General features: G+C 34.6%; 1 protein-coding gene across 1 annotated transcript in view; it reads right to left on the bottom strand.

Moving 5' to 3' along the window:
* LOC123311024 (26S proteasome non-ATPase regulatory subunit 1) overlaps positions 1-21,000 on the bottom strand; it is a 79,359-nt gene that overhangs the window by 35,381 nt on the left and 22,978 nt on the right. Inside the window, exon 10 of the mRNA XM_044894770.1 lies at positions 16,527-16,591. Within this exon, the coding sequence (XP_044750705.1) occupies positions 16,527-16,591 (65 nt within the window). The remainder of the gene's footprint in view (positions 1-16,526; positions 16,592-21,000) is intronic.

Genomic DNA, 21,000 nt, shown 5'->3' with positions numbered 1-21,000 from the left:
CTATGATACAGTTGTCATAAATCTACCCAAACCTTGAAGAGAAAATATGCAGGAGAATCATTTCAGAGTATACATAGTAAGTTTAGTGTGGTTTTATTTATTACATAATACTTTGATTTCATTTACGTGAATCAGAAAATATATGAATTTTGAAATAAATCTGAGAATGAGATGTAGAAGTTTCATATTAACAAAGTAACAAAATGCTATCCTGAACCTGAACTATCTCATGGCTCACGTAAAATTCAAAATGAGCTCCCATGAAGGGAAATTCAGGTTACTTACCAGTATATCAGAATAATATCGGAATAAGAAAATATATGTAGAATCCGTGACCACCCACTGAATATTAAAAAATGTCTTTATATTTCTCAAGACGTAATTTCAAAGTAAAAGATACCTGTTTACTTCCTACGCAAAGAAAGACCTCACTTCATGAAAAAAAAAACTGTTTATCCACCCCCGGTATTACATCAATACGTATGGGCAGTTTTATTCGGATTGAGCCAAGATGGACTTTCCTATCTATAGCTCCACATAATTCGATCTGAAAAGCATATATAGTGCTTCATTTCGCCTTTGAGACCTCCTTCTCCTCTTGCGATTTGTAAGTAAACAGAACTTTCCGCATGAGTGACGTCCCCCAAAAACATCCGTCGATCGTGAGGTCGGGGAAATTTTAAAGAGGAAAAAACATACGATAACAATATTGATTGATGAATTTCCCTCTATGGGATTCTAGCAATGAGGAGCTCACTTCGAAAAATGTCGTTTTAGAGAGATCTTACGAATTCCGGTAAAGAGTCTACAACTATACTCCATTCACTTTTATTTTAGCACTCGGTTGGCCATGGAAACTTTACGGGTTATGGGGTGGGGTTATGAAGCTTGTCAATACATTTTTGGGTTTTAAATCAGCGCTATGTTGTCCGCTCTACGTAAAAGTCTCAATAATTAGGTATTTTATCACAATGTCGAATCACTTCGGATAATATGAAATCGAAAATATGTGACGAACATAATTGACGTTTAAACAAACTAAGTGAAGGCATACGAAATCTAGTTATTTGCATGGAAAATACAAGAGATCTGTTTTTGAATATACTTATTTTTGCTATGGAAGAAAATTGGATTATTGACACATAATATGCAGAAGCTTGAGGAGAGATAATGTTGGTTATCTTCTTCGGTTAAAGGTTGCATCAGTTGTAGATATCAAAAAAATCAACCCTAAGATGAAGCACCAAAAATAAAGCTCACATTAACTACATTTCAAGTGTACCAAACTCACTGCGTTCTAGTTACAAAACTTAAGAAAATTATTCCAAGGTCAACTAACATTTTTCATAATAGTGAATGGAGTGTAGCACTTTTTGATAGGTTAAAACGGGGTCAATACGCATATTCTGCAGTGGACAAATGATTTCCACAAGCGAAGTATTCAACGAGAAGCCACTTATTTCTTCAAATTCGCCACATTCATCAAGAGGGGTCTCCACCGTTCAGTTCAAAAGGAGAAAATGAATATTTTACCACCAATTTATATGGGATTTTCATTATAATTCAATTTAATCAGTTCGTCATCTCGGAAAGCCAGAATTTTTTTTAGTGGTCAAACGAAAAAAAAATTAATTTTTTTCCTTGAAGAACAAAGATTCATTCATTTTATTATCTTTTCTATGAATTTTCTCATGGAAAAATTTCTCGAAAAGTCTCGCTATTGGCTATAATTCGTATCCTGGTGAAATTGAAAAAAGATGTTCGTAAAGTGCCGCCATCTTTTCGACGAAAGTGGAAACTATTGTAATATTCGTAACTTCTACTTATTGTTCAATTGTTCTGGCAACACCCCACATTCTGGTAGTCTTTCCCCCTTTACGCCTTAAGGTAAGCGCACATACAACGGCATCGGACGGACGGCATGGAAGGAACGGCACGGCAGCGGCGGAATTTTTATGAAGGTATCGCACATATAACATCGGAATCGCCGGACTCCGGAGGAATAGATTAGTTGCGGTGAGGAACCAGCGTTCGTTCTGGAGGAAGAAGAGTTTCAAAAGCGAAGGAATCGTAGACGAATGTGGATACATGACATATGTAAAAAAGGAAGGATTTTGGAGAATATGTTCATTTATTTCCGGACTTGATGAAGGACGAAAAAAAAAATGGTTGCTATAATTTCTGTCACTTAAATTGTACAGGGTGGGCAAATTTCGATGTTTTAGCACTACAGCTTTTAAACCAGAGGAGATAGACAAAATCTGATACCCCATTCTCGTTCTCTTTTTCTGAGAAACTTACAATAGTTACTAGTGATTTTTAGCCACTTTCTTTTGTTTTTGAGTTATAAGCAAAAATTGGAAAAATGGCGATATCGAAATAAATTTATATCTCCGCTAATACTGATGATAGAGCTCTGAAATCGAAACATTATACAGGCACTTTTTTACGTAGAATCCAGTGGCGTGCTCGCCTTTTTAGCAGGATTTTTTATTACGGAGCTATGATCTAAAGTTTTGTTTTTTTAAATGGGAACACTAGTTTTCTGTGCAATTTTTTGAAAGCTTAATTTTTACTGATTTCAAAAATATATAACATCTTATGGTTTGTATCAATATAAATAATAGAAAATGGTCAAAAACCTTTTTTCTCAATATTTCTATGGTTTTAAATTTAGACGAGCACAGAAAAATAGAGTTTCCTATAACAAAAGCCGTCTCCTTCCAGCAATGTCATTCTTTCTATGCAGTTTACCAATTTTCACAAAATTTGAATCAGATATATTTAATAAATTTTCATAATAATGAAAAGACTTAAAGAAGGAGACAGTGGTAATCATACGATGCTATATGTTTCTGTGCTCATCAAAAGTTGAAACCATAGAAATATTGAGAAAAAAGGTTTTTGACCATTTTTTATCATTTATATTGATACAAACCATATGATGTTATATATTTTTGAAATCAGTAAAAATTAAGCTTTCCAAAAATTGCACAGAAAACTAGGGTTCCCATTTAAAAAACCATACTTTGGATCATAGCTTCGTAATTAAAATTCCTGCTAAAAAGGCGAGCACGCCACTGGATTCTACGTAAAAAAGTGCCTATATAATGTTTCGATTTCAGAGCTCTATCATCAGTATAAGCGGAGATATAAATTTATTTCGATATCGCCATTTTTCCAATTTTTGCTTATAACTCGAAAACAAAAGAAAGTGGCCAAAAATCACTACTACTATTGTAAGTTTCTCGGAAAAAGAGAACGAGAATGGGGTATCAGATTTTGTCTATTTCCTCTGGTTTACTTTTAAACGGGTAATTTCGATGTTTTAGCAGCTTTCTGTAGTGCTAAAACACCGAAATTTGCCCACCCTGTACAATTCATTATAATTTTGTACTCGCAGTATTAAGTTCTCCTGAAAACTCATGCTTTTGCCGTGAATTCGTATTTCGTATGACTACCCGTACAAGCCGCTGCATGTAGAGACTTGTAAAATGACGCAGATGCCGCGGCAATCTCCGATTGGTATCGCACATATGTCGGGATCGGCCGGCACAGCACGCATCGGTCGGAATTTAATTCTCGTTCCTCAATTCCGTCGGATGCGATGCGATGCGATGCCTGCCGTCCGCACATATGTGCGTTGCTCCATTCAGTTCCATTGAAAGTAATTTATTCCGATCCATGCCGTCCGTCCGATGCCGTTGTATGTGCGCTTGCCTTTATACAGATGGCGAGAAAGTCCCTTGATATAAACTCCTCTTAATGACCCATGAATTCGTAAGCAATGTAGTTTCAAGTATTTTACCGTGGAAGAGAATTTCAAAATAAGAGGTTTTTTTTAATTATTTTCCTACGGACTATCAAAGTAGTCTAGGTCTTTACATCAATCAATATAAATATCTAAATGTAGGCAACTTGAAGAATTCTATTCCCCCTAAACAAAAATGTTTGCGAAAAATGAAAACAGGATATTCATTGACTCCTATACCTTGAATAAATTAATCATAGTATCGTCCAAAATATGTCTATCATTTTTAAGTACTTTGTTCAAACCAATGAGTTCTTGGACAATGAAGGCTACAAAATGAGCATTTATCATTAAACGAAATTGTATTTTGTTTGCTGAATAATTGTCCTCAAAACGCATTGCATTTTTTGCTTTGATATTTTGGCATGGAGCATGAATGATTGAATGTTCAACGGCAATCGAAGATTGTCAGAGATTTCTTTCTTGTCCTAATTATTATTTTCATCCTGTCGTATTCATTTGTTAGAAATCAAAGCTCATCACTCTATTAAACGTTCAATTTTTCACGGTTGCCCATGATAATTGCTCCTCTCGCAGCCTTTATAATTCAATTCGTTTCCAGGCCTACTCAAGAAATGAGGAAATTCTTTTCATCAGAATTCGACGGAAATCAGATGTCATTACCGGCCTTTTCGATCATAAAAAGCGGGAATTGTGTTCCGAGATATTTTCCTTCATATTCAGATGCCTTGCCTTCGGGAGGGAGGAATCGAAGTATTCAAAAAGCTTGCACAGCTTACATCTTACTGGCTGATTAACCGATGCATTGTACCATATTCATCGTAGGTCAAATATATAATACTTTCACAATGACAAAGTTGAAAAAAAATTGAAAATGATTACTGAAATAGATGCTAATACGACCCTAGATCATTTGTTATATGAATGATCGCCAAAGCAATGAGAAAAAACTTATCCCGTGATGACTGATTCAACCATATGGTTTCGTTTAGGATATTTGTCCGTTCGATTTTTACGTGGGAATGGAAATGGAAACTTAGGATTGCCATTTTTCTCAGTATTTAGTAACTTTAACGATCTTATGAAATAGCTCATGAAATAGGGTAACAATAATAGCACTTTGTGAACATAAGCACTTTCAATAAACTGTCTCAATTTTCAACACTGTTTTCACCCCAAATCGGACGATAATTTTTTTTTTACAGTGACCTGATGCAACTAATCAGCTAAACTCGGATGTACTGAACCATTATTAAGCCATATATTTTGTCGAAGTTCTAGGGGTTGTACTCAGCCATGTTGAATATTTTATATACACAACTCTCGATAAATGACTTGTTCTGAGGACATCTACCTTCTGTCAAAAAAAAAATCCTCACCTTTGAAAACACCCTGTATAGATGGTGTTTCATCTACTGCGATGGCCACTTCTTTTACTGAATATAGAAGGTAAAGAAAAATTGATATTAAGGATATTAAAATATTAATTAGGATGTGACGAGTAAATCTATTCACTCTTTCTTCCACTTGTTTGACCGATGTATATTATTTATCACATTGCAAACAAAGCATTTTTTTAAATATGTTGGACATCATAATTGAATGGTTTTTGTTTCGAAAAAAACTTTTTGATCCTATTATTACTTTTGAATAAGACCGTGATGTTATCAGTGGATAACGTTTTTGAAATTTGCACTGACAAATGGTCATCTTCAGATACAACTTTTTCTCTTCTTTTGGAGGACTGTTTGTTGAGACTTTTATAGAATCAGGCTATCTCTGGAGAGTGAATTAACTTGTTTACTAATGATAGTAGTTGTTTTTTACCGGATTCATTTTATGGAGTCGAGGTTTTCAGCCCATAATCTAATGTTTGATAGGTTAGATTTTATTTTTTGTGATATTTGGTCACATTCCTGTATATTCCAGAGAGTTCCCACCTAATTTTCCAGCTTATCATTATTACTACCGATATTGAGAAGAGGACAATCAGCCTATAGATCTCATATAAAGGAAAAAGAAAAGGTGTCTTGCATCAAATTATTATATACAGGGTAAGTCTGACTCGTACAAATATTTTAACAGTAGATTCTTGAGGTCGAAAAAAACACTTTTTTCCCCACCATTTTTTCGGAATTGGCTCAGTTTAAAAAATACAGGCTGTTTAAAAACCATAAAAAATGGTATGTATCTCACAAACGGTTTCATCGAATGAAATGAATTTCGGAATATAGTTTTTCATTTATGAATCAAGATATCACCACCCACGTCTTCCAGTTTTCTCATTATAACCATTATGTACCATAAAAATGCCGAAAATTCAAGAAACCATCTTGAAGCTATTTAATGAATATTTGAACGTTTTGTAATATAAAAGTATGCTTCATATTTCCTCGTATAATGCGCAATTTTCGAGTAATTTGATGTTCAAAAATTAAAAAGTATCTGTGAAATTTGAAAAATTGGGTACTTAAGCTGAGTACACCTCTGTTTAGAAGATCCACAGATGAGTAGTGTCACAGATTCAGCTAGTTATTCTAAAGGTAATTTCGTTTTTCCAGGGGTGGCATAGCTCATTATGAAAACTTAAAATGGCTATATCTATTTATCAGGACAGAATCCGAAAAAATGGTATAGGAAGAAAGTGTTTCTCCTGACTTCAAGTTAAAATATTTGTATGATTCAACGACTCACCCTGTATATACGTCCATTCAATGATTATTATGAATTGCTACTTCTTATTACTGTCAAATCGTTGATGTGGCAATAAAAATGTGAAACCCTCTCCTACTAGTTAAAACTCGAATAATGTATCTATTCCCAATGATTTCACTGCAAAAGATTCGCACTACTAGTAATTTAGCACAAGAAAATTCGAATTTCGTATTATACGGTTCATCAAGGTGGCTCTGTGTTAGAGGCTCCTACTGATCACACGGTAGTTACAGGTTCGATTTCGATTTCCATTCGGATTTTGAATGGTACAGGTTCTATTATTTCGAACATTTATTGAGCGTTTGTTTCTAGGAACGTGAGACGATAACTCGGAAAATTTCAAACGAACTTATAATTTTTCGTTATGGTCATCTCCCGAAAAGACTCGGTAGTGATTTTTGAACAAAGACATCCATCAAAATACGGTTTCACTAATTACCAGAAATTGATCAAAAACATGGATTAAATTCAGAGCATCTCCCTCACCTATCTCCACATATCAAATTCGTTCGTTTTAATTTCGCCCAGCATTGTTCCGCGATGCTCGCCTGCGGGAGAAATTTCAGACAGAATCCTGTAACGAGCATACAAGTCTAAAACAGAATAACGAGTTAATCAGGCGAAACGGCGTTTCTTCAACATCTAAGACCTGAAATTCGGTTCTCATTCTGCATGTTTCGTTCATTTAAAATCACGTACCTACATCGTAAATAAGAATTGATATCATAATTTTTGCTAGCAGATCCTTCGGCCAAAAATTGAGTGTTCCCCGATTACTTCAATTAGTTGAAATTTCGCCAATCTAAAAAATATTGCAAATCGAATACAGGATCGAGTTCTTTTTTAAATAAGGTTCAAGGTCATGAAAATTGAACATTTCACCAAGAATGTGTCCTATAACTTACACATACAAAAAAGTTAGTAAGTGGTGGGATAAATAAACTTTTCTCCGTAGAAAACACACTTTGCATAAACATTGTAAACATGAAATGAGATTCACATACACCACTCAAATGGCATTCAACTTAAATTTCAGAGAGATAACAACAATATGTAGAATTTTTGAATTGAAAACTGGAGGGCAAGACTTTTGAGAACAATCTGCAAATTTGATCGCATGCATTTCGAGATCCGTATGGAATTCTACCTCTGTTAATCATATTCTTTTATGCTGTTCTTAAAAATATTGCGTTTGATGTAGAATTTCAAGGGGCAAGATAATTATGGATTTTTTGATTGGGCTTTTCCACAACGGTTTGATAATTTTCAAACAATAAAAATAGATTGTCTCCAGAATCTGTTTCTGTATAGCACAGTCGAACCGCATACGTTTGGTCGATTGATTTGATTTTCCAATCATTAATTACCGCCATTTGGTGAAAATTTGTAAACTTTCTTTAATATTTAACAGCTACAAGATCAAGCTCCCAGAATATATTTTGTTAGCTCCTAAATGATGAAAACCTATCTGAGGAATAAGATATTGTATAGGTTAAATGTGTCTTCCTTTTCATGTTTTCTCGACGTATACTATTTTATTCAACTAACACCTTTTTAATTAAATTTTACAGATTTGAAAAAGTTAAAAAATTCCAAGGAAACGCCGGCAGTAGTCAATAAAAAGGCTATTTTATTCATTATCCGGTCCCTGTGAAGTCTCAATCATGAACAAAGCAACATTCATAAAATGGGGTGAAAACTTTCCATAATACGCCTACTGTTTGTTCGAGTTGGCATTTTTAGGGGCTGCTACTTTAAACCCTTTCAACTCCTAGCAAGATGCAAATATGCGGATGAAAACCTAATTCTCCGAAACCTTGGAGTGTTTGACAAATGAAAGTACTCTTGGGCTACCTAATGCTCCAAACCTAACCTTTTCCTGGAAAAGGGCGTGACACATTTTTGTTTTATTTCGGTAATCTTAGGGAAGTACGCTACAAACAATTGGCGGGTTTAGAATAATGAACGACTAGATAAATAATAATAATAAATAAATAAAAAATAAAAGGTACGGAAGAATTGAAAATGGTAAAAAGAGCGTGTCAGATTTTTAGAGGATATGTTAATTGGACCCAAAGAAAGCTACAAGCTAGAAGAGACAATTCGGACGTGAAGTAAGGTCACAGCGGTCCTTTGAAAATGCAAAAAAAATCGTTGATTGTACATACTCGAGCGTGTCAGATTTTCATACAGATGGTTGATCTCGGTGTTGCAGACGTGTTGACCCAATAATCTGACACTAATCAGGGGGGGAGGTTTCTTAATCTGACAGTTTGAAGGCAATAAAAATGTTTTTTTTAAATATTTCCCTTCCTGTACCTCTAATCGTTTCTGTATTCATTATGAAAGTTGTAGATAATAAAATTCTATTCTATTCTTCTCTCTGGAGCAATCTTACATACTCTTAACCGTTTTCGAGCTAGAGGGTGATGATCGTGAGGAGCTTAGCCATACATGCGAAAGGGCAAGGTCAATGTAGAATCTCAGACTAATGTAGATTAATCGCTTTATATCTCAAAAACGTTTGAGCGTAGAAAAAAGATGCTTCGGACGAAATTTGCAGAAAATGTTATGCTCTATAACTTTTATAATAAATGCGAAAACTATTTGAAGACCACATTTGAGGAGAAATAATTCAAAGAAACTGATTTTTGTGACCTTTATGACCAATTTTTTTGATCCGATTTCCTGAAATTTTTTTTCACACAAATTTTTTCCGTTATTCTTGAATCATTAAGTTCAAAATAAGAAAAAAAGCCGCCGCGATTGAGAATGTACACGTGACGTTTTTTTTGCAGTTTTGGCGCCCTCCCACACATTTTCGTCAAGCTTAAAATCGTCTGATTAAGAGGGTGTATACTGACGGGCTATCCCCTATTTACAGGTTTTTGGTAGAGGTACTCCACGGGCACTAAGGTATCTCCCCTTATATTAATCTGACACGCTAGAGTAAATCCCGAATTTCCCTCTCGGGCTACCAAACTATATAGTTTTTCCATTAAGAAGAATATAACATAGATGCACTAAAAATTTGAAAATGCCCACGTGTACACTTCCAGCACAGACATTTAGGACGTTTTATAAAAATCTAGTGAGCGATATTTAAATCTATGCCTACGCTTCTACATCCCCTTCAAACTATTTCAAGGGTACAAAAAATCTTCCATTGTGTTATGACACTTGTACTTAGAGTTTTTCTTTCTCTCGAAGGAATTAGAAACATGCAATTCAAGAGATGCCACTTTTACCGAGAAAATTGTGGGAAGGGCGAATCAGAAGAGTTCTCGAAGAAAATTTCCCGATTTCTCCCTCGAACGGCAGTCCATTGTTGCGATTTCCAGAATTATTATTGTGGCTTGTTTCCGCATTGTTCGTGAAACGGGAAATTTCTCTCGAACGACATCTGGGTCCCGCGAAATGCTCTGTCATTATTATGTGGCAAAAATGGCGAAATGAATGAGGTAACCACCAGAATTGATGGCCCATCTTTATAACATTTGTTCGAGAACAATAGGTAATTTTTTATAGGTTAAGAGGTCGCTGTTTCAATACCATCGATATCACTCGTTTATTGTACCCACAAGAAGGGAAGTAATACTTTGTGAATCTCCATTCAAAAACTGCATTCGGTTATTCATGATTTACCTACTCTAATTTTCCAAGTAACGACCTGTGAAAGTTAGAAAAATATATTGAAAACTTGATTCATAATTATTTTTTGATGGCTTTTCAACATATATCGGTGAAATTCAGTGACAATAATTTTCATAGCAATATATACAAAAATGAAGCTGAAAATCATGAGTTAGTGAAAAATTTTGTTTGCATTAGTTTCAAACCCACACGAAATTTTTACTCTTACTTTTCAACTGGCTCAGTTCGCAATTCAACCTATTGCCAAAGGGTGGCATATTTCTGTACTGAAGCGATGCCACTTCGATCATTTCCAGAAAGAAGAGAAGGTATTACTAAAAACTGAAAAACTTTCGGGCATTTTTTTCAATAATTTTGGACTTTACGGTTTTTCCTACAAGTGCTATGACAAACTTTGGCGAAAAAAATTATGCTGCCTGTGTTGAGATTAAGCAGTTGTTTCTATTTTTGTTTACATGTCAAACCAAAATTCTTACAAAATTATATGTATGGCATGCTTAGAAGAGTTTAAGTCGACCCCAACAAGTGGGTGAGGTTAAAAAAATTATTCTTGTGAAAATGATGTAATTCAGTTGATAGTTCAATAATGGATTTTCATCAAATATCAGCCACATGAATTCAATATATGAAAGTTGTATGGGTATCTGACTAAAATTAAATGAGTAGGTATACCTCACGTACGAGGATGTATCGATATCTAGTTCGCCTAGACCAGTTCCATGCATAAAAAAAAATATTGCGTTACCATAGCAACGAACAATTACTCATTAGAAGTGTCAGTGTGAAGTTTGAGGTCAAAAAAGTAAACCAGAGTTACGCAATAAATTAAAGGAAAGAAGATGTCCACCAAAATTGTGAAAATCAAAAATTGTATCGAGCCACCATCAAGTACCTGTATTTAAAAGGGTTAAGAGGTAAGCAGATTTACGAAGATATGCTTAATATCCTTGGTGATCAATGTCCTTCGTATGCGACCGTGAAAAATTGGACTGCAAGCTTCAAAAGAGGTAAATTTTCCATTGAAGATGATGACCGATCGGGAAGGCCTTTTTCTGTGTCAGTCCCCGAAAATATCGATACAGTTAATTACGTGATTTTATCAGACCGTCGAATTGGGCTAAAACGGATATCTAAAGCACTGAAAATTTCATATGATCGCGTTCATCAAACAGTTCACGTCAATTTGGACATCAGAAAAATTGCAGCAAAATGGATGCCCAAATGTTTGAATGTTGACCAAAAGCGTGCAAGGGTAGAAGCATCGCGTTCGATCTGTGCCCGATTTGAAAACGATGTAGACTTCTTAAACCGAATTGTTACTATGGATGGGTACATTTCTACGATCTAGAACCAAAGCAACATTCGATGGAATGGCGACACTCCAAGACCTAAGAAGTTTCATGTCCAAAAATCTGCTGGAAAAGTTCTTGCTTCAGTTTTTTGGGATTGCCATGGAGTAATCATGATTGATTTTTTGGATAAGGGTAGAACAATAACCGGAGATTACTATTCGACTTTACTGACCACTCTAGGGGAAAAAAAGAGAAAAGATGCGGAAAGCTATCCAAAGGTGTTTTGTTTTTGCAGGACAACGCCCCTGCACACAAATATCATGTTGACATGCAAAAAATGTTAGGGTTTGAATTACTAGAACACCCCCTATATTCACCAGATTCGGCTCCATCCGACTATCATCATCTCTTTCCTCAACTGAAAAAAGTTCAAAAGGTCGTAAATTATCTTCCAACGAGGAGGTAATAAAAGCTGTGGAGGTCTGGTTTGCAGAGCAAAATTTTTTTTGAAAGGTCTAGAGACGTTGCTGGTTAGCTGTAATGAATGTATCCAATTAATAAGAGAATATATTGAGTAATAAAATATTTTGACATTAAAATTTTGTTTGATTCTATAGTAGGCTGAGAATTTTTCAATATATCCTCGTAATCAATCTATACCCCGCCTCCAAATGGATGTTTGTTGGGCCACGCTGAAATTATAGTTTCTGAACCACAACGAGATGACATAAAACAAAGAGTGGGTATTTTATAAGCTACTACATAATAAGTCATACAAGTTTATTCTCGGATATAAACGAAGGAAAATGTTCATTACACATGCGTTCCCAAAACACCATCTGAAAGGACAAACTCTGATCATAAAAATATATATCCTGTTATGTGAAAATTAAAACGTGGCTCTGTAAAACTTTCATCGAAAGTTGAGGGGCGACGAAAACTAGTTTCGTTGCGCAGAATACAGCAATATTCCTTTTAATATCCTGGAAATAAAGTTCCGTTTTATTGAAGGAATCTTCTTCGAGAAATTCACGAATGCACTTACTATTCACCCCTCCAGGAAATTGTGAGAAATGAATTAAAACTATTTCACAGTGAGCTAGTTACCTGCACCTAATGAGTTTTCAGATATAAAATCCGGTAGTTCGCTGATGGAATTCCAAATGGAACTGGGAAGTGAATTTTAATTAGTTGTTAGTTACTCCGGGGCCATAAACAACCCCCATATATGCAATGCATGCTTTTATGCCATACCTCTATTAAATAACCCAATCCGATGACTTTCATTTCACCGTTGTTAAAAAAAAGCTACGAAGAAAAAAGGCGGATGTTATTCTTAATAAGATCGGAGAAAAACAACAGTGCCTCAAATCTACCATCATTTTGTAATGTTCTAGAATTAGGAAACATCCGGGAACAGTGTTATTCTAGTAGTTTGTGGAAATACCCTTAATTTTGAGAGCATTATAATTTTGCCCAAGAGTATGTAATTTTCGGATTTCGAGTCGAAAATGGCCTGGCTGGTTGGGACCAGCTAATAATCGTAATCAAATTCAATGATCAATGTAATGAAATACAAGAGATCAGTATAATATCGTAATATGCACTAGCTTGAGAAGAGTTAATGTTCGATATCTTCTTTGGCTAAATTTTGAATACGTTACATCAGTTGTAGATTTCAAAAATATTAACCTGAAGATGAAATGCATATGATGCAGTGGTTGTGAATAGGTATCTCCCGAAGGAATTAACAGATAATTACAAGAATGTTAAATTCTTCAACAAAAATCATCTTGCATCAATATAAGTAAAAAGAATTAAAGGAAGTTTCAAGTCAAGATAAATTTCACCTTTGAATCCAAATTTCACATGAATTAACAATTAACAGGACAACTGGCGCGTATTTGTGGCTGTTCATCTTAATACATTGATATAATAATAATAATTAGGTATTTATTGATACCTTGAGACATTTACAATGTATCGGACAAGTCAAATGAAAAATAGAAAAATCAAATTTCGGGAACTTTTTCTACGATGACATTAATCGAAAATCCTATAGTAAACTTTTCGCATTAATTCACACAAACATAAAATTCTCAAACGCCACCACTTTTTTGGGTCTCCCAATAGAAGGGAATTCTTTATCATCCCCTTCATTCACAATCTTTCTGATTGCCAACCGACTGCCAAAATAAATGTAAATGGAGTATACATGCGCGAATTGAAAATACAAAAATGACGAACAAGATATTGATTAATAACCTAACAGTTATTGCTATATTCAATTTTTCCAATATTATGATCTGCGAAATGACAAGTCCCCGTCATCGTAGATAAACAAATTTTGCATCAGTTTGTCTATGTTCAGGACCTCACTCTACAAAGGCGCCAACTGGTGAGCAAAAAAACGGTAGCCCCCATCATGTCCAGCTTTGGGGATTTTGTAATAACCTTGAAAATGTTATTTTACAACCAACAACTAGATTTAAAATTGATAATATCTGGAAATTATCTGGATAATTCTAGAGATAAGTAGCGATGAACGAGTTCAGCATCTGGATGGGTGAACCATTTGCTTGTGAATTCGAACAAGTGCGCAAAAGCTTTTCATTAGACGACGAGTAGGATTTAAGTACCTATGTATAAGCTACACAAGTAACAGCTTTGGGCACCCCATTCTTGGGAACCCCATAAAATGTTCGGGTATCCAAAAATCATGTCATCGACGTATATTCAGGCTCTCCATATCTTAGAGCTTGAGACCTTAGTGGGTCTAAGTCCGGCCCTGCCTACAAGTCAGTGCTTTTCTCTGTCTATTTCGTATTTTGTTGTTCAACATCAAATCTGGTCAACCAAGACTGACCAAGACTGTTGATTATGAGGGGGGTTCACCGTCAAATCTCTTGTTTACCCTACCGGGGCTGTTCTCGCCAATACGGTCTACAGCTCGCCCTGGATATTATTTTTCCGTCATCGTTTTCTTCTCTTGGTCGGTATCATCATCATTATCCTGAACTGATGAATAGTTAATAATCCCGAAACAGATCTGCAGTCACGTGAACGATTTTATGCAAACATCTCAAATATTTGTATATCTTTTCAAGAATTGTCAACGATTTGTTTTCTTTTGGCTATATGTATAAAAACCGGTTGTTATTTTTTAGTGAACTGAATACATGGCATTATAAATTTACTAATCTCTGAATATCTCGTTCCCCCCTTCCTTGGTTGGTTTCGAAAGTTGATAGACATAACGTACGTCTATGAGAGAATCGATTATGAAAAAACAACACAAGTTACGCAGAAGCTCAGCAGGAAACGATATTGTCTGCAAAATTATGTCCATTCTGGAGTTGTCAGTTGTGGGGGCGGTCCAGGAAATAAATTAAAAGCGGTTTTTTCAGTCCGGATGTGGATTGTCTGAGAAAACGACAACTTAATTGAATTTCTACTTCTATTCACAAGGCCACAAAGATCGCCATAGACGATTTCTCCATGTTCTATTGATATTGCCTGAGTAACTTGGTGTTGTGAAAATTAGAGCTGAAAATTCTAATCCAACAGAATTTTGTTTGATGTTAATGGGAAGACCAGAACTTTTATCCTCAAATTTCCGGAATAGCATCACTTGAGGAAGCAGATTTTTGAACAGGTTCTACCTTCATCGGTATGCCATATTTTCCATTTTTAATAACAATATCTTATATGGTAATGAGACTATAGTCAGTAGGTTCCATAAATCCATACAGAACAATCAAATGTGTTGAACTGAGAGATGAAACTTCGAAACTATCTCTTTGAAAAGCAACAGGTATTGATAAGATGATTTCAAAGAACTTTACGTGCTCAAGTATCACGATGAAATCTGCCATTGACAACTTGAAATTTGACATTTAGAGGTAGACATTTTACTCAGAACGTTTTTATTTATTTGTGTTGTTCACAAGAAGTTGAAAATTTTCGAGCTATGATTCATCAGTATCGAAGGGATCTAACACACCCTACTTGCAATGCAGCACCTGGTCTAAAATCGGCCGTTCTGCCAGAAAACACCGATGCTGTGCGAAAGCTTATTGAAGAATATAGTCAAGTAACATGTCGTGTAAACAAGACATGTTTTAGCATTACTATAACCTGCATATACAGGGTGTCTGTAAACAAATGCGAAGGACTTAGGTGAATGATTCCTCGATGAAAATAAGCAGGGGTAGTTCCTATAAATTTTTTTCGAAATCGACCACCCTCCCAGGATACACCCTTTGAAAGGCGAGTTGACAGTTTTTAATTTTTTTCACGGGTTCTAAAAAACACTGAGTCATAAAACTATACATTATGTATATGAAGCACTAAGTAGATGTTACTCAAACAATTTTTTTAGATCTCATAACTAATAATAAACAATTTTTGAAGAAACATCATAAGGGGTTGTTATTTTCAACCCCTTATAATAAAGTTATAAAAAAAAATGGTCCTTTTTTGGAAGTAATATTAAAAAGAATAAACATTTTTTGATGGAGAACAGAATGAAGCATTTAGAAGATGAATCTCAAGTTCATGCCAACCTATATGGGCATACAGAGTATCTATTTATGCGAGAAGAAAATATGAAGGAGCTGTCAAAATAAGGAATAAGAGGCATCCTGACGAATTGGAAGAAAATGTTCGAGGGCAGAATTTGTACACATATAGTAGTGAAGTGATTTTTGATGGGTTTGAACTATAACTTTTGCACTTTATTTCTTTCTTCCTAGTTACATTTTCCTTGGATGTAAATCAATATTTAAAGAAAATTAATGGCCAAACTGTACCGACTAATATGTTTGATTCTCATTTCATTTTTTCGCTATTACAAAAACGAATCCAGATAAAGATAGAACGGGTGTATTCTGCAATATACGCAAGCGATTCTGAGATTTCATTACCTTGTCATGTGATAACTTCCAATGAACGCCCGTAAAAACGAAAAAACTCAAAAATTCGACTGGGACATCTCTAATCGACCCTAATCCAACTGTGCTTGATTTTATAAGAAATACATCGCGTCATCATAAAAAACAAACATTCGATCTAGAAAAAGTAATCAAACTTACCTGAACAGAAGAAAACCTAAGGCCGTAACGGCAGCTCTGCGTACATCATCGTTGACGTCGGATACCTAAAAAATAAGATAAAAAATTTAAACCAACTCCTACACGGATTCAATTCCTTCTCAACTAACGAAAGATTGGCTGCGCTTTTTTCTGATGCCCTCATCGGAAAGAATGCGGATTCCTCTTTTCTGAATGAAAATTTCCCGTATCCGGCGATAATTACCCGGATAGAAGAATTTTAATTACCCTGGAAGTATCTGCTGATGAAGATGGAAGCCCGCATCTGAATATCTTTATTACTTCGGGGTGAAGGAATGATAAAAAAATTTTCGTCGATATCATAAGCGATAATATATCATTTCATTTTGTTCCTATTAATGGGGGCGTTATCGTTTTGCCCAAATGTCTGATATTTTGAAATCTTGAGCATAAAAGGCACTCTTGGTCTAGGGCATTTAGTAACGTGCGTTCAAAAAAATTCGTCGTCAAGTAGGCTATGGAATTTTGAACGTCGATATTTCGTGTCTAAACGTAATTCTTAGCTCGTGCTTTACTATTTTCCAGGTGAACTGTCATTTTACGTATGAAAATAGTGGACGGTTAAAATTTTTACGAAGAACTTTTCTAACCGCCTCAGATTGTTTGGATTCTTGTCATCTTACTCAATGAAAGAAATGCTTTTCGAACGTTGGGTGAAATTTACAGGTAACCTTTTCTGAAAAGTGCCTTTCCGTACAAAATTACGATATATAGGTCAATGTCATCATTGTTTACATTTTGGGAAGATGAAGTAATTCAAGGAAAGACATACGTTCAGCCACCGAACATCAGCCTTCAAAATTTCATAGCCTACTTGACGACGAATTTTTTTGAACGCACGTTATAAGCTGGCTTAGATGGACAGCCATTTTGACTGGGGGACAAACAAGGGTTGGTTAAGTTCATATTTCAGTGATTTCGGGTCGTTTTTATAAATACATAAATATAAATAAGTGGCGCTACGACCTCTAAGAGGTATCAATAAGAGGCGGGAATTTTGGCATCAATTTGGAATGAACTGCCTTCATTTTATTGAGGGTTGTTTCTGATAATTCTTGAAATATGTTTCGAATCTATAATAAATATCAATTTTCTGATTTTTATGCAATAAAATACCATACAAATACATTTAAAGTATAAGTAAAGTAGGGGTGGTTAGTTTTCAGATTGATTCATTCATAATAATGAAGAGATTAATAAAATTGCAAAGAAATTACTGGTTAAAAAATTATAGTTCATTGAAAAGTTATCAGTTAATAATTATAATTAATTTAATGTAATCTTCAGGATTATATACATTAGGTGAGGATTAGAGCACATAAAGGTGGCAATTTTAGATATGTCACTTTATTGTTCAAGAATCTGCTGAGAAACGATATAGACATTATATGTATAATGTATATTGTGCCAACAAAACTCAGAAATGCCCATTTCTGAACCATGTTGGTTTAATGGCTTGATATTTTTATTCAGAAGAGTCACCACTTATCACAAGGAATGAAAATTTCGATTTCAGTAATAATGAATCGATCGGCTTTTTTGTTAGCTTCATAGCAAAAGTGCTTACAAATTGATTTGGAGTATATTCTAGTGGTAAGGTTTTTCCACTTTTGTCTCAAAAATGTAGGTACTATTGTATCTTTTTCCTTTCTGGAGGAAAACCACTCTTACACCCACGCACGCTGAAACATTTCACCATTATTAAATGACTTTTTATTTTTTTTTTTTAATTATAAATATTCAAAACGTCTGTCACCACTACCGCAAAACAGTTCACTCAGCCAACTTCAATCAGCCAGTTTAAATCAAAAACTCTTATTCTCTCCCGATCGCCAGCACATCAATTGGCTAAAACATGGACTATTTACTGTTACATAATTTCCCTAATGTATATGTATATCCTGAATTCAATGAATAATTTTTAACATATATAGATATTATTTTTTAGGCTAGTGATTTCTCTGGAATTTTATTGATTACTCCAGTATTATGAATGAATAAAGCTGATAACTTACTGTACCTACACTTCATCAATAGTATTTAATTGCACAAAATTTCCATTTAAGATTTGAAAAAACATATGCGAAAAATCATCAGAAACAACTGTGTTGATAAATAACCTACAGGAAAATGAAGGCAGTTCATTACAAAATGACGCCAAAATTACCCCTTTTTATATCATTATAATATAAATATTATATATTTATATTATATATTATTTATATATTATTATTATAATATTTTTTTGGATACCATTTTTTCCGATTCGGCCCTGATAAAAAGGGATAGCTCTTTTGAGTTTTCATAATGAGCTGTGCTACCCCTGGAAAAATGAAATTATTTTGAAAAAAACTAGTTAAATCTGTGACAAAACACATCTGTTTTTCTTTTAAACTGAGTTGTATTCAGTCAAAGTACCCAATTTTTCAAATTTCACAGATACTTTTCATTTTTTTGACATCAAATCACTCGAAAACGGCTGGCGCATTGTACTAAAAAATATGAGTAATTTTATTTTAAAAATCGTTAAAATATTGATTAGATAGCATCCAACTTAGTTTCAAGAGTTTGGTATTTTTATTGTAATGAGAAAACTGGAATACGCGGGTGATATCTTGTGTTCGAAAAAAATGCATCAAATAAATGAAAAACTATATTCCGAAATTCATTTCATTCGATAAAACCATAAAAATGAACTTTTTATGGTTTTCCGACAGCCTGTATCTTTTAAACTGAGCGGATTCGGAAAAATGGTAAAGGAAACAAGTGTTTCTTTTGACCCCAAGAATCTACTGTTAAAATGTTTGTACGAGTCAAAGACTCGCCTACTTTTTTTGTGCCCGATATCTGAGCCCTATTATCGAGATACAAGATATAATAAAAATTGGCCTTTCATTGAAACGGAAAGATTATGCGTTTCAACATCCTTGCCGGTGAAGTTTTTCATCTTTTTTTTTTGTGTAAACGATTTCTACTGAATGAGAAGAAATTCCATCATAAATATTTCTATCGCGGTACAACGATAAAATTCAGGGATAAAATTCATAGCGTGCATTCTTTACCGTAACTCTGAAACTTCATAAGCCGTTATTCGAATTTCGCGGGAAAAATACCACTGTATAGACCGATGAAAATATTATTATCTCAATAAGTAGCAATACCGTTCCCAAAAAGAACTTTCCTGATCATCGATCTACTAGAAAACTATGTAAAAAAATTGTACGACATTCAAGAGAAAGACAGATGGTTGTATTTACACGGTGTACCAAATTCGATGTCCAGTGAGGGGATCGCGTAAACTAGCTAGAGCAAAACAGGTGGCACGTTTCCGAACTCTTTTCCAGAGAAAAAGAGAGTGGTGAAAACCGAAACCTCCTTCGAATCTTCGTTTTTGAGTTATTCAAAAATTGCCTTTCACTTGACCTTTTCTGTTTGTACAAAAATTAAAAGAAGAGTAGATAGCAAGGGTTGCAATGAGACAAAAATTATGAAAAATTTTTCACTACAGAAGGTTTTCAAATTGTTGGAAAACTTCAACTTGAATTTCTCGGCATGATGTCCGACTTTGATATAACCAGAGGAAAAAATCAAAAGGTGTCAAGTCAGGGGTGCGTGGTGGCCATTCACTCGGCCCACCAATCAATTTCTTTTGCAACTGATCTGTGAGCCATTGCCTCACTAAATTTAAAATTATATTTCCATCTTTATGTTTTTACAGAAAGACGTCATTCACTTTCAACTGAATAAAACTCCACTTTATTATTTGCATCCAGAGAGGCAATAGTACACTGATAATTTCCAAGATAAATGGATTCGTAGAAGAGGGTCAATAGAGAATACTTCTTCTGACGAAAATGATGTATGTTTTATGAAACGTCAAATTTTGAAAAAACCATTTCAACAGTTTCCCAAAAAAAATTATTTTAAGTAATTAAAAATTTAAAGCGTTTCGTTTCTATTGCGCAAGTTGGCAACATCGACTGAAATATGCGTTGATAATAAAGAACAGCAAATACACTATCTTGATGAGATAGACAAAGATGGCTGTCTATGAAGACGAACGAGGGAGGTCGTCGAATTTTATGGGATTTTTATGGCCGGTTACTCGCCAGTGAGTACGCGCCTTATGATGGCTGTACATCAACAGCTGTCATTTTATAAACAAGCCATTGATCTTTTTATTTTCTAGTAGGCGCTGTTGCCAAATCGTAAACTAGAAACGAAGCGATTTAAATTTGAAAACCTCATATTTGAACAATGATTTTGAATAGTTTCAGCGGTGCATTTGAAAAATTCATGAATGAAACTCATAATTATTCAGTTTACACTTGCATATGCTGTGATAACCGAAATTGAGGAGAATTCCCCATTGAATGGCCAACAAGCTCCCCGAACTTGACACCTTTAAATTTTTCCTCTGGGGATGTATTATAGA

This window comes from Coccinella septempunctata, chromosome 4 (assembly GCF_907165205.1).
Source record: "Coccinella septempunctata chromosome 4, icCocSept1.1, whole genome shotgun sequence".
Lineage (NCBI taxonomy): Eukaryota > Metazoa > Arthropoda > Insecta > Coleoptera > Coccinellidae > Coccinella > Coccinella septempunctata.
This window is presented reverse-complemented; position numbering and strand designations above follow the sequence as displayed.